The 23,523-nt window shown below is 43.6% G+C and overlaps 1 protein-coding gene and 1 long non-coding RNA gene across 6 annotated transcripts; both read right to left on the bottom strand.

Annotated features, from left to right (window-relative positions):
• Positions 1-201: 201 nt before the first annotated feature.
• Positions 202-2,643, bottom strand: LOC311127102. Of its 2 annotated transcripts, none has more exons than XR_014613088.1 (3): positions 2,501-2,643; positions 753-911; positions 202-391 (listed from the first exon to the last, which is right to left on the bottom strand). It is a non-coding gene; the product is annotated as an uncharacterized lncRNA (long non-coding RNA). The 2 variants fall into 2 exon arrangements; XR_014613089.1 differs by lacking the exon at positions 2,501-2,643 and adding an exon at positions 1,727-1,855 and having other exon boundaries at positions 753-1,561.
• Positions 2,644-12,563: 9,920 nt separating this feature from the next.
• LOC311128038 (uncharacterized protein) lies at positions 12,564-16,011 on the bottom strand. 4 transcript variants are annotated; one of them, XM_084159985.1, is made up of 4 exons: positions 15,588-16,010; positions 15,146-15,305; positions 14,992-15,035; positions 12,564-14,633 (listed from the first exon to the last, which is right to left on the bottom strand). In XM_084159985.1, the coding sequence occupies exon 4, from the start codon at positions 14,506-14,508 to the stop codon at positions 12,841-12,843; it is 1,668 nt and encodes a 555-aa protein (XP_084016111.1). In that variant the 5' UTR covers positions 14,509-14,633; positions 14,992-15,035; positions 15,146-15,305; positions 15,588-16,010; the 3' UTR covers positions 12,564-12,840. The 4 variants fall into 4 exon arrangements, with proteins under 4 accessions (XP_084016111.1, XP_084016112.1, XP_084016110.1 ...); XM_084159986.1 differs by having other exon boundaries at positions 15,152-15,305; XM_084159984.1 differs by lacking the exon at positions 14,992-15,035 and having other exon boundaries at positions 15,152-15,305; positions 15,588-16,011.
• Between the last annotated feature and the right edge of the window lie 7,512 nt (positions 16,012-23,523).

The raw sequence follows: 23,523 nt of genomic DNA, 5'->3' as shown, positions 1-23,523 counted from the left end.
CCCCGCCGTAGTTTGAAGTGAGACACCTTCAGTCTTTAATAACACATAAATAAAGACTATCGCATGACGCTGTACTTACTATAAAGTCAAACACCTCTGGTCATCCATAACACATACATAAAGGCTTAATGATGTAAACAAAGGTATTAACACTTAGGGATTTATCACTAACAGCTTAAACAAATAAACATTAAAGACATGTTTAAACCATACATTTCCTTTTATTTGTACATTTTTTTAAACAATACAAATACATGAAGTTTCAAAAAGCCAGTAATGCAATTACATTGAACATTACACAGGGCTGTGAATAGTGTAGCTTGTCCCTGAGCTGGCGGACGAATGGTTCTTGCCTCTCGGCCTGCTGGAGGTACTGCATGTTGGTTCCAACCTTAAAATTAACAACAAAGAAAGTTGACAGGTCTGTTAGGAAATGTCTTTGTCACACCATCTGGATAAGGGCATTTCTGTGCTGTGTCTAAATGGGAAGATGGGAAACTCCATTAAATTCGTATCATTATATTCCTCTTTCATTTACAAATCTCATGACGTTACTATGAAATGTGGCTGTATCTAGGGGGCCTTGTGTTTAGCTGAGCCTGCTAACTACCTACATTTCGGCTAGCTAGCAATTGCTGTGAAGCTACCAAAATCATTAGAATTAACGATTAAGGTAACTACAGTATGTAATCTAAATCAACACTTAACTACTACAAACTCATTTAAATTACAATAAATAAAGGTTAACTTACTTGTTTTTCGCTGCCAGGGGCAGCACAAGTGGTCATTTCATTTGCGAACTCATCACATGATTAGCTTCTTCTTCGATGAGGTTTAACGGCAGTTGGCATCCAATAAATGTTTCATTACCGCCACCTACCAGTCTGGAGTATAACTTCCCTTATACTTTGCTTGAAAAAAAAACGTTTTAAAAAATGCAACAAACACCCTACCATCTAACTCTACACTCACAAAAAAATACAATGTAGAAAAACTAAAAATACCATACTCCACTATTTCAATCTATTTAGTCCTACTTCAGGCCAACAGCCTGAAAGGATGGGACACCACCACTTAACACACCCTGTAACTCGTCTGATGTCAAATCTCGCACACCCCACAACCTCTCCGCAGCTGCCACCACAACCTCTATTTTCTGTGACTTACGTTCCATCCCTGCAGTACAGTTAATAACCATTGCTATAAATGCCAAAAATCCAATATTACTGAAACTTATATAACTTGTTGTTTTATCCCTATGTACTGGTACAGATCTACTGCTCACACCACTCCTCTCAGGATCACTCCCCCTTGACCCATCTTCCTCTACTTTCTTCACTGCCTCAGCATATGACAATTTCTGCACTACTCTAACCCTGGAAACCTCAACCTGCCTCTCTCACACAGGACATTTCTAGCCCCATGGGCACCCCTACAATTAACACATACCACTACTTTCCCCAATGCTACACATTCCTTTGTCTCATGCCCTTCTGCACACTTCTCACACCTAGGACTCTCCCTCATACACACTGCTGCCACATGCCCATAAGCTTGACACCTGTAATAATAATAATAATAATATGCCATTTAGCAGACGCTTTTATCCAAAGCGACTTACAGTCATGCGTGCATACATTTTTGTGTATGGGTGGTCCCGGGGATCGAACCCACTACCTTGGCGTTACAAGCGCCGTGCTCTACCAGCTGAGCTACAGAGGACCACATGTAACAACGTAATGTATTTGGCACAAAAGCTCGTACAGGATAATTTATATATCCTAACCTCACTTTGTTGGGCAAAGACTCAACATCAAAACTCAAAAGAACATTCAATGACTCTTCTGTTTCTCCATTCACGCCACTGTCTGCGTCGCACCAAACGACGAGCATCACAAACACCGGGAATCTTCCCCTTCAGTTGGTCAGCTTTCACATTTACCGCTACCCCAGTAATCACTCCTTTCAATGACACCCTTTTCTTGAGAGCAAAACAATTCACATCTCTTGCCCCCATTCGTTTAACCCGGAGCGCCTGCTCCCTCTGACCAGCAGAAACACAAACAATTATCACAAGACCACTTCTGGTTACCCTCACCAATTCCACAGCACCCAACTCTGTTTTCACCCACCCTGAAACCACAAATGGATCCACCAAAAGGCAAGGGTCCACTTTTTCCAAAAACTTCACTCCCACTCATCTTTAAACTGACCCTCTGTGCAAGCCTCGGGTTCCAAGAACTTCACCACACCTACCACCTCCGATACTTTTCCCTTATTCACTTCCATTTCTCCTCCTGTCTTCAACTCACTCTGCTTACACTCTCTACCATTCTTCTTTAACAAGCCATCTTTCTTTTTCCTGCCATTTTTAACCTACTCAAGCTCACCCTTCCTCCCTCTCTCTTAGACCTCCTCTGCCTCTCTTTTCCCCTCCATTCCTCCTCCATAATCCAAGTATAAGTCTCCTTTTGATAATACTGCACTTCTTCTGACATACATCTTGTTCTTGCCTTGTCAAGGGACGCCATTTAACCGGCTGTCACAATCTCCATACAATCAGCACGAACCAGCAGCTTCTTTGTCGTTGATGTTCTTCTTTATCAAAAGCTACCACGACGCTTTTCCATTTCAAACAAGCACGCTCTCTTTCTCCCCACGTGTGTACGTCGCTTGAATTCAATGTCATTCATCACTTCCTCCCACATGATTAGCGTCTCATCAGCAACACTATAAAAATACTTCCGGGTAACGGATTTTTTCGGAAAATTTCAAAAGAAAAGTCCCCCACGTAATAGTAGAAAAGCGTCAATAACCATTCATGATTTATGAAAAATAATTCACTCATATCTATGTCTGGCTTACACAGTGGTGCCTAAACATACATGAGACACAACAAGATCAGTATGCATGGAAGCCAGTCTGAGATGAATAGTAAGTCTTACCTACAGCACTGGTCAGGGGCGGACTGGGAAAATAATTTGGCCCTGGCATTTTATCCACAGCAGCCAACATCACTCTACGCGCCGACGACTCTCTGTCTGTCTGTCTGTCTGCTTAAGCTTTATATGTCATAAAAGCCAAGCTAACAACTTTGAAAGGGCTGAGTTTTGATGAATAAACAAGTTGTGAGTGTGTCGAGGCTTGGCCCTTCACTGGCCAGTCAGAACATAATATGCCATTTAGCAGACGCTTTTATCCAAAGCAACTTACCGTCATGTGTGCATACATTTTTACGTATGGGTGGTCCCGGGGATCGAACCCACTACCCTGACGTTACAAGCGCCATGCTCTACCAATTGAGCTAGAGAGGACCACAACAACATGCTCCATGGCTAAATATGTGGTTGCTTCAAGTTGTGTATTTACGGTCTTTTATGTATTGCATCCAATTTGAATGTTACTTAGTTTATTTTTCAGCAAATTAAACAAAACCAATAGTTTTATGTTTCTAAATACGAGATTCACCGGCACAAAAGGCACATCTATCCTTCAATGGGCACTATGCACCATGGCTGGATAGGTTGCGCTTCTGCTCTCAAAATCCATTCCATTATCAACTGAGTTACTGTTAAGACCTGCTTTTTGTCTTAAAACTTCCCATTAGCACTGCATGGAATGGTCCCTTTTGCGCTTGTTTTCAAGGCCACAACTCAAATATTGCCGCCCCTCCCACCTCAGCTCAAGTAAACTGATGTTAGACAGGTAAATTGTCGAACCTGGTATTAGGGCTGGAAAATGCCAGTGCGGCAGTTTTTACATGATGAACTTGCAAACTAACGTGTGTTTGACACTTGCACCTCCTTAACGCACCTCCTTTGCGCCAGCCGAAAATAGAGCCCTTAGTGTTACAGGGCTCCAGACTAACATTTTCCCCTGTTGTCACTGGTGCCACTAACCTTTACAGTTGGTGGAACCAGCCCATGATTTGGCCAACATAGTGCTTTAATAAGAAGTGTAACACATATACCACTGAGGTGTTCAATAAATAAGTAGTTTCATCTAACAAGTCCAAGCAGGAATGCTTTTTGTGCAACCTAATCCAGTGATTTTCAAGAATTTTGTGTTGACAGACTATAGTTGCTATATGTTACTGTCAGATTTGTGTTCAATAGAGATGAATTACATACATCTTTATGTGCAGTAACTAATATCATAGGCTAATTCATTTATGGTTCAACACTTGAGGAAGTGGAAACTCTAAACATTAAGGAATGTTTCCACTTGAGGAAGTGGAAACTCAAAACATTAACTAGATCACTAACTCTAAATACAATACCCACTGCTAGTAGGCATGTAGCCAATCCAAGATGGCGAAGTAGTGCAGTTCTGTTTTTGTCGTGTGTCTGTAAATAGCCTGTAAATACCCTGTTTTTTTTTGTATTTTTCATACATATTTCCATATCAGACTTTTCATCCTTCTACAAAATTTACTTTCCTGCAACCCGCCTCACTCAATGTGGAACGGATTCTATTATTGACTTACCTTTATCTAGAATTTCCAGTTGAAACTAGCCAGCCAGCTAACTAGCTACTTGCTATTAGCCACAGTTAGCAGTATTTCAACCAGAACATTGGATTTTTTTTTTCTGCGGGATTAATTTAATCACTGGATATTAATCACCGCATATTCGGCCAGTCTGCACAGCGCGTTATCGACCCAGAACATATCCGTTTTTCTGCCGGAATCACTGAATCACTGGACCTTTAACTCCGGATTCATCGCTACCAGCTAGCTTTAACTAAATGGACGCTGTGGTCTGGCTAATCATCCTGAGCTAGGCCCATCTCCCGGCTATCTACCTCTCTGTCAACCGGACGGGACCACCTAGTGTTGACACGGAGCCCCGCCGATCCTACACGACTGGTCTGCCGACGAAATCGTCTGATGTGGTTACGACGACGTCGACCACGAAGATTCCATCTGCTAGCCCCGGCCCGCTAGCACACGCTAGCCGTGGCCTCTTACCTGCTAGTGCTTTAGCAGCCTCCGAACTATCCTATTGCTGTTCACCGGACCTTATGATAACTCAGCTATACAGCTGATGTCTGCTGGACTGTTGCTTTTTACGGTACTACATCCTGTTTATGTTTAGCATCAGCCCAAACATGGTTAGCTTATTGTTGTTTCGGTTATTTCTAATTGTACTATTTCACTGTAGATCCCCCAGCCCAGCTAAACCTGCCTTAGATAGCTCCTTTGTCCCACCCCCCATACACGCAGAGACCGACTCAATTGGTGCCTCTAGTGATACTATCTCTTTCATTGTTACCCAACGCTTAGGTTTACCCCCACTTTACTCATATCCTTCCATATCCTTGTCTGTACATAATGCCCTGAATCTTTTCTACAACACCCGGAAATCTGCCCCCTTTATTCTATGTACCCAATGCACTAGAATACCAGTTCTTAAAGCCTTTAGCCGTATCCTTATTCTAGTCCTCCTCTGTTCCTCTGGTGATGTAGAGGCTAACCCAGGCCCTGCAGCCCTCAGTATCACTCCTACTCCCCAGGCGCTATCATTTGCTGACTTCTGTAATCGCAAAAGTCTTGGTTTCTTGCACGTAAACATCAGAAGTCTACTTCCTAAGTTTGAGTTATTCACTGCGTTAGCACACTCCGCCAACCCTGATGTTCTAGCAGTGTCTGAATCCTGGCTCAGGAAGGCCACCAAAAATTCTGAAATTTCCATCCCCAACTATAACATTTTCCGTCTAGATAGAACTGCCAAAGGGGGTGGAGTTGCAATCTACTGTAGAGATAGCCTGCAGAGCTCTATCATACTATCCAGGTCTGTGCCCAAACAGTTTGAGCTTCTACTTCTAAAAATCCACCTTTCCAGAAATAAGTCTCTCACTGTTGCCGCTTGCTACAGACCCCCCTCAGCCTCCAGATGTGCCCTGGACACCATATGTGAATTGATTGCCCCCCATTTATCCTCAGAGTTCGTACTGCTTGGTGACCTAAATTGGGATATGCTTAATACCCCTGCCATCCTACAATCCAAACTAGATGCCCTCAACCTCACGCAAATTATCAACGAACCTACCAGGTACAACCCTAAATCCGTAAACATGGGTACCCTCATAGATATCATCCTGACTAACATACCCTCTAAATACACCTCAGCTGTCTTCAACCAGGATCTCAGCGATCACTGCCTTATTGCCTGCGTCCGTAATGGGTCCGCGGTCAAACGACCACCCCTCATCACTGTCAAACGCTCCCTAAAACACTTTAGCGAGCAGGCCTTCCTAATTGACCTGGCCCAGGTATCCTGGATGGATATAGATCTCATTCCGTCAGTAGAGGATGCCTGGTTGTTCCTTAAAAGTAATTTCCTCTCAATCTTAAATAAACATGCCCCATTCAAAAAATACAGAACTAAGAACCGATATAGCCCCTGGTTCTCCTCAGACTTGACTGCCCTTGACCAGCACAAAAACATCCCGTGGCGTACTGCATTAGCATCAAATAGCCCCCGCGATATGCAACTTTTCAGGGAAGTTAGGAACCAATATACACAAGCAGTCAGGAAAGCAAAGGCAAACTTTTTCAAACAGAAATTTGCATCCTGTAACACTAACTCCAAAAAGTTTTGGGACACTGTAAAGTCCATGGAGAATAAGAGCACTTCCTCCCAGTTGCCCACTGCACTGAGGCTAGGAAACACTATCACTACCGATAAATCTACAATAATCGAGAATTTCAACAAGCATTTTGCTACAGCTGGCCATGCTTTCCATCTGGCTACCACTACCCCGGCCACCAACTCTGCACCCTCCGCTGAAACTTGCCCATGCCCCCCCCCCCGCTTCTCCTTCACACAAATTCAGACAGCTGACGTTTTGAAAGAGCTGCAAAATCTGGACCCCTACAAATCAGCTGGGCTAGACAATCTGGACCCTTTCTTTCTAAAACTAGCCGCCGAAATTGTCGCAACCCCTATTACTAGTCTGTTCAACCTCTCTTTCATAACGTCTGAGATCCCCAGAGATTGGAAAGCTGCCGCGGTCATCCCCCTCTTCAAAGGGGGTGACACTCTAGATCCAAACTGCTACAGACCTATATCCATCCTGCCCTGCCTTTCGAAAAATATTTGAAAGCCAAGTTAACAAACAGATCACCGACCATTTCGAATACCACCGTACCTTCTCCGCTATGCAATCCGGTTTCCGAGCTGGTCATGGGTGCACTTCAGCCACGCTCAAGGTCCTAAACGATATTATAACCGCGATTGATAATAGACAGTACTGTGCAGCCGTCTTCATCGACCTGGCCAAGGCTTTCGACTCTGTCAACCACCGCATTCTTATTGGCAGACTAAATAGCCTTGGTTTCTCAAATGACTGCCTCGCCTGGTTCACCAACTACTTCTCAGATAGAGTTCAGTGTGTCAAATCGGAGGGCCTGTTGTCTGGACCTATGGCAGTCTCTATGGGAGTGCCACAGGGTTCAATTCTTGGGCCGACACTTTTCTCCGTGTATATCAATGATGTCGCTCTTGCTGCTGGTGACTCTCAGATCCACCTCTACGCAGACGACACCATTTTGTATACATCTGGCCCTTCATTGGACACTGTGTTAACAAACCTCCAAACGAGCTTCAATGCCATACAACACTCCTTCAGTAGCCTCCAACTGCTCTTAAACACTAGTAAAACTAAATGCATGCTTTTCAATCGAACGCTGCTGGCACCCGCCCACCCAACTAGAATCACCACTCTTGACGGGTCTGACCTAGAGTATGTGGACAACTACAAATACCTAGGTGTCTGGTTAGACTGTAAACTCTCCTTCCAGACTCACATAAAGAATCTCCAATCCAAAGTTAAATCTAGAATCGGCTTCCTATTTCGCAACAAAGCCTCCTTCACTCATGCTGCCAAACATGCCCTCGTAAAACTGACTATCCTACCGATCCTTGACTTCGGCGATGTCATTTACAAAATAGCCTCCAACACTCTACTCAGCAAATTGGATGTAGTCTATCACAGTGCCATCCGTTTTGTCTCCAAAGCCCCATACGCTACCCACCACTGTGACCTGTACGCTCTTGTTGGCTGGTCCTCACTACATGTTCGTCGTCAAACCCACTGGCTCCAGGCCATCTATAAATCACTGCTAGGCAAATCCCCGCCTTATCTTAGCTCATTGGTCACCATAGCAGCACCCACCCGTAGTCTGCGCTCCAGCAGGTATATCTCACTGGTCATTCCCAAAGCCAACACCTCCTTTGGCCGCCATTCCTTCCAGTTCTCTGCTGCCAATGACTGGAACGAATTGCAAAAATCTCTGAAGCTGGAGACTCTTATCTCCCTCACTAACTTTAAGCATCAGTTGTCAGAGCACCTTACCGATCACTGCACCTGTACACAGCCCATCTGAAATTAGCCCACCCAACTACCTCATCCCTATATTGTTATTTATTTTGCTCTTTTGCACCCCAGTATCTCTATTTGCACATAATCTCTTGCACATCTAGCATTCCAGTGTTAATACTATTGTAATTATTTTGCACTATAGCCTATTTATTGCCTTACCTCCATAACTTGCTACATTTGCACACACTGTATATATATTTTCTGTTGTATTTTTGACTTTATGTTTTTTACCCCATATGTAACTCTGTGTTGTTTTTATCGCACTGCTTTGCTTTATCTTGGCCAGGTCGCAGTTGTAAATGAGAACTTGTTCTCAACTGGCTTACCTGGTTAAATAAAGGTGAAATAAAATAAAAATAAAAATGTAAAAAAAACTTTGCAGTTGTATGCTACTACCAATGAGCAGCCTACAACTGCCCTCACAATGGTGGTGCGCATATCTCAAAGCCATATTAAATATCTTGGTTGTAAAATAGTTGCTATTGAGTTCAGAAATAAAAATTATACCTACAGAAAGCTGAGGCCCTCCTCTCTTCAAATAGGACAAAGTGACGAAGCTTCCAAAGCTGTGTTTTCCCCCGCAATTGCATTTTGAAATGTTATACGATCAGAACTTACGCACGGGGAGAGGAGAGTGGCTCGCTCATCACAGCAGCAGGCCCCAGCGAGGGCACAGGCACTGGGCAGACACTTTCATTACAGGAATCATGAGCATAATGCACTTTACGGTTTGACCAAATCTTGGTTATTGGCGCCCAAAAAATAGGACGTTTTGAGTGAGGTGACAATGTAAAATGTGCTCTTTCTACGTTTATAGGCGCCCTTTCCTTTTTTTACAATCCATGATCTTGGCTGACTAACTGATGACAGAGTTGGAGGTCTCTTTGGAGGTCTCTTTGTTTGACTTTGAATGAGAGTTTGCGTGGCCTCTGCTCAGCCTATCAGAAAACCGGGCCGGCCCATCTTGGTAGGGGGGGCGGCTGTTGCCCACTGATCAGCCAAAGACTCATTATAGATTAGTATCCAGGCTCTGTCGTAGCCGCCCGCGACCGGGAGACCCATGGGGCGGCGCGCAATTGGCCCAGCGTCGTCCAGGGTAGGGGAGGGAATAACCGGCAGGGATGTAGCTCAGTTGATAGAGCATGGCGTTTGCAACGCCAGGGTTGTGGGTTCGATTCCCACAGGGGGTAGGAAAAAATAAATAATGTATGCATTCACTAACTGTAAGTCGCTCTGGATAAGAGAGCTAAATGACTAAAATGTAAATGTAAGTATAACAGGCATTTGGGCGCTGGCCACGTCAACCAGCCTACCCCCCAAAAAATTGCCCAGCCCATCTGGCATTTGCCAGAATTGCCAGATGGCCAATCAGCCCCTGGCACTGGTTGAGTTGCTTCCTGTGATCAAGATGTAGTTGTCCCTGATTGCACTGACTTTGCTCACAGCTGCTTCTTTGAAGAAGTGTACTTACTGTGATCAAGATGTGGTTGTCCCACTGGCTATCCTAAGTTGAATGCACCAATTTGTAAATCGCTCTGGATAAGAACGTCTGCTAAATGACATAAATGTAAAATGTAAATGTGCCCTTATGAGGTGTTTTCTTTGTAGTCTGGGACACTAATGGCCAATCGACAGGGAATCCCAGGGGAATAAATGCAATGCATCATACCACACAATGAATTATAGTAGACAGTCACCTTAATCAAGAGGAGGATATATGGCACAATCTTCTTGATAAACCTGAAAATACTAATTAAATTCTAATAAAATACAATTGTATTGTATGGAAAGAAATGCACTGTACCATTGCCATCTAGGGCCTACAAGTTATTCAGTGGGCTGTTTCTCCACCTAGTGGTGAATCTTCATCACTACAGATGCGCGTAATGAGCAGAAAGCGCAGCAGCATCCAAAATGGTATTTCCATTGCCTCTATAAATTATGTAATGTTGCTAGGTCGCAAATGTTACTGTGCAGCTAAACTAACGAAGAAGGCGTACAATAAACTCCTGAAACTAGATCCCCTACATACTAAAAACTGTTGGGGGAGGTTCTCTTCTGAACAGTTCAACCAATCCAGTAAATGTGGAGGAGGAGTTAATATGGAGTCTCGCCTGTACGGTCTGTTGTTTCTGTTCAAAGCAGAAGTTGCGTCACAGGCCATCTTTCCATTTCCCCTGAAAACTGGAACATCCGGTTGTTGGGGACTCGACAAGGCTACTGTGAAGCTAGCCTAGGTTTAATTTATTTATTTTAACAAATTAGATCAGCTCTGAGAAAGATAGTCAAAAAAACAATTAGTGGAAAAAAATATCTGAATTGGGGCTGCCTGTGTAAACGCAGCCTAAGTCTAGTTGAGGTCAAGACCTATTGCTTCACTATTGTCCACTTTCACAACATATTCTTCATTGAAAATACCAGTAAGCACTATTGCAACAGTTTTTGTTGATGGGGTTTTGAACAATGTTAAATTAATATTTATTCTACATTGTGCCAGCAGCATACCACCCTGCATCCCACTGCCAGCTTGCCTCTGAAGCTAACCAGGGTTGGTCCTGGATGGGAGATGTAGTCCCCTGTACCTCAGTTGGTAGAGCATGGCGCTTGCAACGCCAGGGTTGTGGGTTCGTTTCCCACAGGGGGCCAGTATGAAAAATGTATTCACTAACTGTAAAACGCTCTGGATCAGATGCTGCTGGAAGTGGTGTTGGAAGGCCAGTAGGAAGCACCCTTTCCTCTGGTCAAAAAAATAATAAAAGAAGATGCCCCAGGGCAGTGATAGGGTCTTTCGGGTGGGACGTTAAAGAGGTGTCTTGACTCTGTGATCAGTTAAAGATCCCATGGCACTTACCATAGGGGTGTTAACCCCGGTTTCCTGACTAAATTCCCAATCTGGCCCTCTCAGCATCATGGCCACCTAATCATCCCCAGCTTCCAATTGGCTCATTCATCCCCTGTAACTATTCCCCAGGTCATTGTGGAGAATGTGTTCTTAGTTAACTTCCCTGGTCAAATAAAACAATTCTAAGGTGCTGCTTGTAGAGTTAACTTAAAACTATTAAGCACCTTAAATGTAATTATACAAGTAGGACTGATGCAAGGTTGTTGAACTCCCCAATGTAAATAAACCAAGCACCAACAGACAGAAAACCATGAGTGGTGGTGCCACTGAAAGTCAGTGTAAAGTGTAGAAATCAGGAAAAAGAGCTTCAGGTGCATTTTAATGCCAAGACATACACTGTGGCCAGTTTATTAGGTACCACCCCGTTCACGAAATTGGTTCGCTCCTACAGACAGTGAGTCACGTGGCTTGGTATATAAATCAGGCAGACAGGCATCCACTTACTGTTCGATTTAACGTTAGAATGGGCTAAACGAGTGACCTAAGCAACTGAGCATGGTATGATCCGGTGCCAGGCCTCCTGGGCTTTTCACGCATGTCAACGTCTAGGGTTTACCGAACATGGTGTGACAAACAAAAAACATCCAGTCTTGTGGGAGAAAACAGCTTGTTGATGAGAGGTCGAAGGAGAACGGCAAGAATCGTGCAAGCTAACAGGCGGGCCACAAACAGGCAAATAACGGCACAGTACAACAGTGGTGTGTAGCACGGCATCTCGGAATGCACAACTCAGCGGTCTTTGTCACGGATGGGCTATTGCTGCAGATGACCACACCAGGTTCCACTCCTATCAGCTAAAAACAAAAAGAAGCAGCTCCAATGGGCACGCGATCACCAACACAGGACAACTGAGGAGTGGAAAAACATTGCCTGGTCGGACGAATCCCAGTTCCTGTGAGTCAGGATTAGGCGTAAGCAGCATGAGTCCATGGCGCCATCCTGCCTGGTGTCAACGGTACAGGCTGGTGGTGGTGGTGTAATGATGTGGGGAATGTTTTCCTTACACACGTTAGGTCCCTTGATACCAATTGAGCAACGTTTCCATGACCCAAAGAATTCAGGCTGTCCTGGAGGCAAAAGTGGGTCCGACCCGGTACTAGATGGGTGTACCTAATAAATTGGCATCAGTGTATATGTATATATTTTTGTAAAGTATAAAAACAATAATTCCTTAAATTCCTGCCCAATTAGTCACCTGAAAGGAGGATACCTAGTGCGTTGTACAATCACCCAGCGGTCCTATGTAGCTGACAGACAAAAAGTGAATACCTAGCTCGATATTTTCACAAATTACGTTTTTAATGATATACACAATAGAAAAAAAAATATCGTAAACAATTCAGCACACTGTCAGAAATAAACAATGTCTCCATGAGAATGAACATTGACCCTAAGCTCTCCAAGCATTACGGCAGCCTGTATCTCATTTTCTACAAGGCTTCCTAGAAACTCACCCCAGAACTTTTCACCCTACTGAATACATCCCTGTTGTTCCTGATGTCTGAAAGCAGGAAGTTGCCCCACTATGAATGATAGAGATTATATCACTGAGTCTACATAACAGCAGCATTATGGCAAGCACTCCTGTCTCTACCTTCTTTCTTATTTCTGAAAGTGCGGTCAGAAGATTTATGAGACTGATCGCGTGTCGCTGCCACACCATTACAGCTATGGTTTTTGTAGTGTCTTATGTCAGAAAAGCCCTTTCCACATCTCTTGCAATAGTAAGGCCTCACTCCAGTGTGGACTTGCATGTGGGCTTTGACATTGTTGGCTTGGCCGAAACCTCTCCCACAGACATCACATTTGAATGGCTTCTCTCCCGTGTGGACTCGCTCATGCCTTTTGAGATTGGTGCCGACTGAGAAAGTCTTGTCACAATAACTGCATTTGAAGGGCTTTTCACCTGTATGGGTACGCTCATGTCCTTCAAGGGCTTGCTTAAGAACAAATTTCTTTTCACAGTATTTACAAGCGTATGGCTTCACTCCACTGTGAAGTCTCATGTGATAGTCAAAAGTATTTTTATAGGCAAAGGTCTTTCCGCAAATGGAACAAGAGTATTGCTTTAGTCCTGTGTGAATTCGTTGATGGTTTTTCAGAGTTAGCATGGAGCTGAAGCCGTTCAAACATATGTTGCAACTGAATGGCTTTGTTGAGGTTCCTGGTCTCTCTCTCGTTCTCTCTCTTCTCTGTCGTTCTTTCTGCTTCTCTCCTTCAGCTGTGTGCCATTTTAGATGGTGTCGTCTCATTAGAAAATTGTACATAAAAGTCTTCCCACATAGGTCACACATAAATGGTTTGGTTGCCCCATGACGGTGCATGTGAGCTTTTAAGAGGGTGGACTGAAGGTAGCTTGTTCCACACACTTTACATTTGTACGGTCTCTCGCCTGTGTGAAGCACTTGGTGTCTCACAAGGTTTCCTTTATGGCCGAAAGCAGCTCCACATGTCTCACATGTAAATGGTTTCTGCCCTGTATGAATTACCTTGTGTCTTTCAAGGCTGGATTTAGTCATAAAGCTTTTACCACACTCTGAGCATGAATGTGGACGTTCACCTGTATGTGTTCGCATATGATAACTCAGGCCACCACTCTGTGTGTAACTCTTCCCACATACAGCACAGCTGTATGGTTTTTCACCGGTGTGGATTCTCTCGTGCTCGATAAGCAGTTTCTTTGCTGTGAAACCCTTTCCACAAGTCAGGCACTTGAACGGTCTCTCCACTGCATGAACAAGCTGATGTCGTTTCAGATCTTTCTTGGTAGAGAATGTATTTTCACAGACTTTGCAACTGAACGTTTTTTCTCTGTGACGCAACATGTGATGTTCGAGCTGCTTAGACATTCTGAATATTTTGCCACATTGACCACAAGCGAATGGCCTCTCTCCTGTGTGAATTAGCTTGTGACGTACCAGCAAGCGGTTCCGGCTGAAGGCCTTGTCACAAACATCACACTTGAAGGGTCTTGTGTGAGTTAGCGTGTGAGCTTCCAGTGACCCTTCCATGCTGAAGGTCTTTTCACAAACATCACACTTGAAGGGTCTTGTGTGAGTTAGCTTGTGTTGTACCAGCCGTTTGTTCCGGCTGAAGGTCTTCTCACAAATATCACACTTGAAGCGTTTGGTTTCTTTGGATCGTGTCCCTCTAGTAGTATTGCCGTTTTTCTGGCTTTCATGGCCGTCTCTCTCGTTGCCCTCTGGCAGAGCAGCTCTCATATGCTCAACGTTGGATTCGGTGTCTCTTGGGGAGGGGTCTGTATTCAGTCCATCTGTGTCTCCCAGAGAGGAGTCATTCTCCAATGAAGACGTCTCTGTGGGTTTACTGCAAACCTTTGCAGGACCTAAAGATAAAAGGAATATGAGTATATACACACAAAACTATAAATTAAGCAGGTTTTACACATTTGAGGATTATACCAAACTAATTTCATTAATAAAAAATACGTTGTCTTGTATTAATTCATTTCAGTTTTAAATCATGAAAATCAAGTTCACTGTATGAATGATTCAATTTGTCCATTACATTCAAAATATTGAATTCAAATACAGTTTCTGTTGGCACTGAAATCGCTCCATACTGAACGCCCCATTGAGCCGGAGCCTATATATGTCCTGTTTCTGTTGCATTAGGCATCTTGATGTACAAATAGACCAGCTGGAAAGGACACTAGTCTAATTTAGTTAGTAAAATACATTTACCAATATATATGGTGGTCCGTGCAATCCAGTTCCTTGGGACGTCCCTACCCCAATGAAGTTGACATTTTAAATGGTTAGGATTCCGGATTGCACTGACCCAACCCTAATGGCAATTTCAATATTTTTTTTTACATGAGCGTTAAAATAAGCATACTTTTACCAGGCTGTGTATTGTTTTGAAACAACTGGGTCATCTGCTCGACCTTGGTCTTCAGTTTCACGTTCTCATTTAGTAAACTCGAGGAAGCCACTAGGAATAGTTGGCAGATTTTACGAATAGCCTCCTCCATCATCAGATTCATAATTGTGCAAAGCTGTGTAGAGAAATTGAAAAATGTTACCTTAATAGCTAGCTAGCTATATGCTGCTACAGCAAAGAGGACGTGAGACCAATAAAGTTAGCAAACTAGTTAACGTTAGTAGCTAGCTAGCTAATGTTAGCCAGCTAGAGAAGCAAATTACAGGACGCTAGCTAACTTAGCTAGCTAATTTAGGCATAGTTACATCATGTGCTTAAAAACCGACGTTAGGTAAACTAGCTAGCAACTAGACAGCGTAACGTAGTTTAGCAGTATCTTGACGTAACTTTAGCTCACCTCTCTCTCCGGATTGCTAACGTTAGCGTAAGAGTTTGGCCAAAGTTTGTTAATTTCTGTAATTGCCGCCTCGACGAAAACGGCCATAATCGATGTTGTTTCTGACTGGTACATGTTGTAAAATGTAGCCATTTTGCCCTCAGACTAATTTGCATAGAATAACAACCAAGCTAACTATGTAGCTAGCATCTGCCAGCAATGGGACGCTAGTCGTCAGAGATACTAAAATGGTCTTGACTCCGTCTAACAATGGAAGCAGTTGTCCCAAACGTGGGAAGGCAGGGTTTTGGCTAGAAGGGATACAGTTTTTGTCAAAATTGACTTTTCGTAGCAAATTAGGAGAACGTACGCAGCAGATTAGAATAATTAACGTAACAGGTTAGGATATTATTAGGTTAAAGTTAGGAAAAGAGTTAGGGTTAGCTAAAATGCAACAAAAAAATGACAAACTGTATACCGAAGATTTTTTATAACTAACCCAAGATAGACCACAGGCGGTTGTTTCCAACGCCTACTCTGAAGTGCCCGTGTGCACTAACTCAATTCGCCCTTCCACTCCTTCTAAACAACGCATTTAAAATAAAATTAACTTTGACAAAGTCTACAAAAAAACCTAGTCCACGCTGTCCGTAACAGATTCTAGTTTGGGAAACAGAAAACTATGGAGATCAAATGTTTCATCGATGAGAAAATTAGCAGAATGTCGCCCCAAATCCATCTTCTCCCATTCCCGGCCACTGGGCTTCCTTTCACCACCCTATTTGGTGGTGAGTGGAAACGCCAACCGGATGCTTCACATTTATACATCCGGTAAAATATCTGTCTCATATCTGTGTATACCTTCTAGACATGACCGGAAGGCAGGCAGTCTTCGGTTGTCACTAGTTACCACAGCCACAAAGTCAAAATAGGCTATATCGTAAAAATGTATGAAAACAAAATACAGCTTTTTGGTCTTAATTTAGGATTTGCAGTGTGGTTACGGTTAGCCTTAAACTCGTATTTTAAGAAGAGACATTGTAGGAAAAAAAAGCGAGTTTATAACTTTGTGGCTGTGGTCTTCTTTTCGTTCTTCTTCTATGGTATTATGGCGGTCTGCAAACATACGTTAGAGGTGCATGCTGTCATCTATTGCACGGGCTGTTCTGGAGTGTGAATTCATGATACTTTCTGACAGAAAAAGGACAGGGGGAAAGGAAGAAGAACTTCCCTACCAACTACTTCCCTACCAACTAAGTGTTTCTAAACCCAGAGGCGACACATTGCAGGACTTCTGGGAACATTTGCGAAACAGACAAAGCCGACCAGGCCGGGGTTTGAGAAGTAAATGAGATAAATGAAAAAATATTCCTTAGTTGTTAAATGTTAAACTTCTTAAGACAATTATATTTGTGTGTCTAACTTTCTCACTCATTATTCACGATTCATTCAGCATTATCTGTACTGATGGTTGCATCCACATTCATGTAGCAGTGTTTAGAAGTATATTATATTCTTATTTACAATAAAAGTGACTACAAAATGACACAATACATTTACATTTACATTTTAGTCATTTAGCAGACGCTCTTATCCAGAGCGACTTACAGTTAGTGAGTGCATACATTATTTTTTCATACTGGCCCCCCGTGGGAATCGAACCCACAACCCTGGCATTGCAAACGCCATGCTCTACCAACTGAGCTACATCCCTGCCGGCCATTCCCTCCCATACCCTGGACGACGCTGGGGCAATTGTGCGCCGCTCCATGGGTCTCCCTTACCATTCATTTCTATTGGGCACAAAATAATCTGAAACACAACCAAAACAAAGAGCAAATGCATCCAAAAAATGTGTAGAATCACAAGTGTAGTCATTGCTTGCTATGAACATGGGACCAAATATTTAACTTTGTACTACTTTAATAACAGTGGCAGTCGGTGCAGTTTAAAATGAGGGAAGATTATTGATTTTTTTATGAGCATGGCCTTATTTCTATGACTGCATACTGGATGACTGTCATTCATATTCCAGTCACCCAGCTAAATGTAACATTGATAGGTTTAGGCTACTACATGATACTCAAATGTTCCCTCATTACGTTTCTACAACCTAGCCTATGTAGGAAAGTTTACAACGTAGAGAATTTTCAGTAATCAAGGTGACAGACAGGGACACAAAAACCGCCTTGCACACTCTTGCCTGCGTCTAGCTGATCTAGGAAGTGATCATTAGTCCAACAGCTGCAAATGTGAATTTATATTGGACAAATTCAGGTATTTTTATCCCCCTTTCATTCCGTTTGCTTCAGTTTAAGAAACGTTTTTCAACAGAATCGGCGGAATGAATACACCCCTGATCACACGCAAACACAGTTCACGTTCATAGCAGCCACATAAAAACAGCATGATCACTTTGCTCGTTGTATATATAATTACTTCTCGCAACTATCTACTCGCTCTCCTCCTCTCACCTTTTCCCTTCGCTTGTAGACATCAGTGCACAACATATTAGCTGTCTGTGACCAGGCAAAAAAATACTTTCCAAGCCAAACCTTCATATCATGACCGCTATACTGTGCATTCGTAAAGTATTCAGATCCCTTCACTTTTTCCATATTTTGTTACATTATAGCCTTATTCTAAAATGTATTAAATAATTGTTTTCCCCTCATCAATATACACACACAATACCCCATAATGACAAAGCAAAAACAGTTTTTCTTTGGCAAATGTATTAAAAATTTAAACCAGAAATACCCGATTTACATAAGTATTCAGACCCTTTGCTATGAGACTCGAAATTGAGCTCAGGTGCATCCTTGAGATGTTTCTACAACTTGGAGTCCACCTGTGGTACATTCAGTTGATTGGTCATGATTTGGAAAGGCACACACCTGTGCACCAGTTGACAGTGCATATCAGAGCAAAAACCAAGCCATGAGGTAGAAGGAATTGTCCGTAGAGCTCCAAGATGGGATTGTGTCAAGGCACAGATCTGGGGAAGGGTACCAAAACATTTCTGCAGCATTGAAGGTCCCCAAGAACACAGTGGCCTCCATCATTCTTAAATGGAAGAAGTTTGAAACCAAGACTCTTCCTAGAGCTGGCTGGCCAGCCAAACTGAGCAATCGTGGGAGTAGGGCCTTGGTCAGGGAGGTGACCAAGAACCCGATGGTCACTCTGACAAAACTCCAGAGTTCCTCTGTGGAGATGGGAGAACCTTCCAGAAGGACAACCATCTTTGCAGCACTCCACCAATCAGGCCTTTATGGTAGAGTGGCCAGGCGAAAGCCACTCCTCAGTAAAAGGCACATGACAGCCCGCTTGGAGTTTGCCAAAAGGCACCTAAAGGACTCTGACCATGAGAAACAAGATTATCTGGTCTGATGAAACCAAGATTGAACTCTTTGGCCTGAATGCCAAGCGTCACGTCTGGAGGAAACCTGGTGCCATCCCTACGGTGAAGCATGGTGGGTGGCAGCATCATGCTGTGGGGATGTTTTTCAGCGACATGGACTTGGAGACTAGTCAGGATCGAGGGAAAGATGAACGGAGCAAAGTACAGAGAGCTCCTTGATGAAAACCTGCTCCAGAGCGCTCAGACTGGGGCAAAGGTTCACCTTCCAACAGGACAACGACCCTAAGCACACAGCCAAGACAACGCAGGAGTGGCTTCGGGACAAGTCTCAATGTCCTTAAGTGGCCCAGCCAGAGCCCGGGCTTGAACCCAATCAAACATCTCTGGAGAGACCTGAAAATAGCTGTGCAGCGACGCTCCCCATCCAACCTGACAGAGCTTGAGAGGATCTGCAGAGACAAATACAGGTGTGCCAAGCTTCTAGCGTTATACCCAAGAAGACTTGAGGCTGTAATCGCTGCCAAAGGTGCTTCAACAAAGTACTGAGTAAAGGGTCTGAATACTTATGTAAAAAAACATTTATAAAAACCTGTTTTTGCTTTGTCATTATGGGGAATTGTGTGTAGATTGATGAAAAAAAAAATACAAAATTAATCAATTTTAGAATAACGTAACATGTGGAAAGGGGTCTGAATACATTCCGAATGCACTGTAACTGCTACACACAGCCTACTAGAATTAACGTGTTCGTAAACCCACTAGCTACAATCATGCAGTACAGTGTAGAGTCAGAAAGCAGTTACACCGGTGGCCCCAGTGGCAATAAATTAATACAACCAAAAGCTTACCTTGACTTGGAAGAGTTCCAGTGTTGGATAGCCATAGCCAGCTAGCTAACACACCATCCCTCTCTGTTTGAGCATGCTAAACTAGCTAGCTGCATTCACTAGCTAAGAGAAAGTGCTCCTTAATTTTGGAAGAAATGAATTTGTTCAAAACTGTTCAACTATTGTCTTTCTCTCTCTTGGAGTCAACTACTCACCACATTTTATGCACTGCAGTGCTAGCTAGCTGTAGCTTATGCTTTCAGTACTAGATTCATTCTCTGATCTTTTGATTGGCTGGACAACATGTCAGTTAATGCTGCAAGAGCTCTGATAGGTTAGAGGACGTCCTCCGGAAGTTGTCATAATTACTGTGTAAGTCTATGGAAGGGGGTGAGAACCATGAGCCTCCTATGTTTTGTATTGAAGTCGATGTAACCAGAGGAGGACAGAAACTAGCTGTCCTCCTGGCTACACCATGGTGCTACCCTACAGAGTGCTGCTGAGGCTGCTGTAGACCTTCGTTGCAAAACATCGTGTTTTGATAAATTATTTGGTAACGTGAATATATCTAAAATGGTTAACAATTTTTCACAATTTTTATTAAATTCACTGAGGATGGTCCTCCCCTTCCTCCTCTGTGGAGCCTCCACTGTTTAATACACATAAGTGAATTTGTCACAATACTTTTGCTCCCCTAAAATGGTGGGACTATGTACAAAAGGTGCTGTAATTTCTAAACGTTTCACCCGATATGGATGAAAATACCCTCAAATTAAAGCTCATGGTCCCAATAATTACGGCGGACACTGTAAACCTTTTTTTTTCTTTTCACATGGAGATATGGGAAGCTAAAAAGGCTAGCTGGCTTGCTATGTTTTGAGCCAGGCTAAAGCCAGCTAGCCCAGCTGCCAGCTAGCTACTACTATAATAATATAATTATAATAATAATATGCCATTTAGCAGACGCTTTTATCCAAAGCGACTTACAGTCATGCGTGCATACATTTTTGTGTATGGGTGGTCCCGGGGATCGAACCCACTACCTTGGCGTTACAAGCGCCCTGCTCTACCAGCTGAGCTACAGAGGACCACTACATTTTAGTCACTTAGCAGACGCTCTTATCCAGAGCGACTTACAGTAGTGAGTGCATACATTTTCATACTTTTTTTTGTACTGGTCCCCCGTGGGAGTTGAACCCACAACCCTGGCGTTGCAAGCGCCATGCTCTACCAACTGAGCCACACGGGACAGGGGAAGCAAGGGTAGGCGAAGGCGACCCTTCCTCTTCCTTGTTCTCACAGAATGAAAATACAAAAATAAAACTTTGCTATCGCCCCCTTGTGAATGGGAGTGGGACCAGTGAGGATAGCATGTTATCAAAAGGTGTCCGCTACTCCAAAAATTCCACTCTCACACGTGCACGCACGCATGTAGATCAACGGCGTGAAGCTTGTAGTAACCTTAACCCTATATCCATTAAAAACTCACCACTGTTCCACTACTTTGGCCCTATCTGATCCTACACTTGGCTGGCAGGCTGGGAGGACGGGACAATATCATTCAGGTGCGGACTTAGTGAATATTTGGAGGCCCCAGGCAGAGGCCAGTCTGAGGGTTTTATTTATTTATTTTATTTTACCTTTATTTAACCAGGTATGCCAGTTGAGAACAAGTTCTCATTTACAACTGCGACCTGGCCAAGATAAAGCAAAGCAGTGTGATAAAAACAACAAACACAGAGTTACATATGGAATAAACAAAACGTACAGTCAATAACACAATAGAAAATCTATATACAGTTTGTGCAAATGTAGTAAGTTATGGAGGTAAGGCAATAAATAGGCCATAGTGCAAAATAATTACAATTTAGTATTAACACTGGAGTGATAGATGTGCAAAAGATGATCTGCAAATAGAGATACTGGGGTGCAAATTAGCAAAATAAATAATGTAAATAACAATATGTGGATGAGGTAGTTGGGTGGGCTAATTACAGATGGGCTGTGTACAGGTGCAGTGATTGGTAAGCTGCTCTGACAACTGATGCTTAAAGTTAGTGAGGGAGATAAGTGTCTCCAGCTTCAGAGATTTTTGCAGTTCGTTCCAGTCATTTTCAGCAGAGAACTGGAAGGAATGGCGGCCAAAGGAGGTGTTGGCTTTGGGGATGACCAGTGAGATATACCTGCTGGAACGCATACTACGGGTGGGTGTTGCTATGGTGACCAATGACCTAAGATAAGGCGGGGATTTGCCTAGCAGTGATTTATAGATGACCTGGAGCCAGTGGGCTTGGCGACGAATATGTAGTGAGGGCCAGCCAACGAGAGCGTACAGGTCACAATGATGTGGTCCTCTGTAGCTCAATTGGTAGAGCATGGCACTTGTAACGCCAGGGTAGTGGGTTTGATCCCCGGGACCACCCATACATAAAAATGTATGCGCACATGACTGTAAGTCGCTTTGGAAAAAAGCATCTGCTAAATGGCATATTATTATTATGGGTAGTAAATTGGGCCTTGGTGACAAAACGGATGGCACTGTGATAGACTACATCCAATTTGCTGAGTAGAGTGTTGGAGGCTATTTTGTAAATGACATCGCCGAAGTCAAGGATTGGTAGGATAGTCAGTTTTACGAGGACATGTTTAGCAGCATGAGTGAAAGAGGCTTTGTTGCGAAATAGGAAGCCGATTCTAGATTTAACTTTGGATTGGAGATGCTCAATGTGAGTCTGGAAGGAGAGTTTACGGTCTAACCAGACACCTAGGTATTTGTAGTTGTCCACATATTCTAAGTCAGACCTGCCGAGAGTAGTGATTCTAGTCGGCTGGGCGGGTGCAAGCAGCGTTCGATTGAAGAGCATGCATTTAGTTTTACTACCATTTAAGAGCAGTTGGAGGCTACAGAAGGAGTGCTGTATGGCATTGAAGCTCGTTTGGAGGTTTGTTAACACAGTGTCCAATGAAGGGCCAGATGTATACAAAATGGTGTCGTCTGCGTAGAGGTGGATCTGAGAGTCACCAGCAGCAAGAGCAACATCATTGATATACACAGAGAATAGAGTCGGCCCGAGAATTGAACCCTGTGGCACCCCCATAGAGACTGCCAGAGGTCCAGACAACAGGCCCTCTGATTTGACATTGATTTGACATCTGAGAAGTAGTTGGTGAACCAGGCGAGGCAGTCATTTGAGAAACCAAGGCTATTTAGTCTGCCAATAAGAATGCGGTGATTGACGGAGTCGAAAGTCTTGGCCAGGTCGATGAAGACGGCTGCACAGTACTGTCTTTTATCGATCACGGTTATTATATCGTTTAGGATCTTGAGCGTGGCAGAGGTGCACCCATGACCAGCTCGGAAACCAGACTGCATAGCGGAGAAGGTATGGTGGGATTTGAAATGGTCGGTGATCTGTTTGTTAACTTAGCTTTCAAATACTTTCGAAAATGCAGGACAGGATGAATATAGGTCTCTAACAGTTTGGATCTAGAGTGTCACCCCCTTTGAAGAGGGGGATGACCGCGGCAGCTTTCCAATCTCTGGGGATCTCAGACGATACGAAAGAGAAGTTGAACAGGCTAGTAATAGTGGTTGCGACAATTTAGGCGGCTAATTTTAGAAAGAAAGGGTCCAGATTGTCTAGCCCAGCTGATTTGTAGGGGTCCAGATGTAGCAGCTCTTTCAGGACATCAGCTATCTGAATTTGGGTGAAGGAAAAGCGGGGGGGGGGGGGGGGGGGCATGGGCAAGTTGCAGCGGAGGTAGGGGT

This window comes from Coregonus lavaretus, assembly GCF_964263955.1.
Source record: "Coregonus lavaretus genome assembly, chromosome: 4".
NCBI lineage: Eukaryota > Metazoa > Chordata > Actinopteri > Salmoniformes > Salmonidae > Coregonus > Coregonus lavaretus.
The sequence above is the reverse complement of the archived record's forward strand: the minus strand, read 5'-3'. Positions and strand labels throughout refer to the sequence as shown.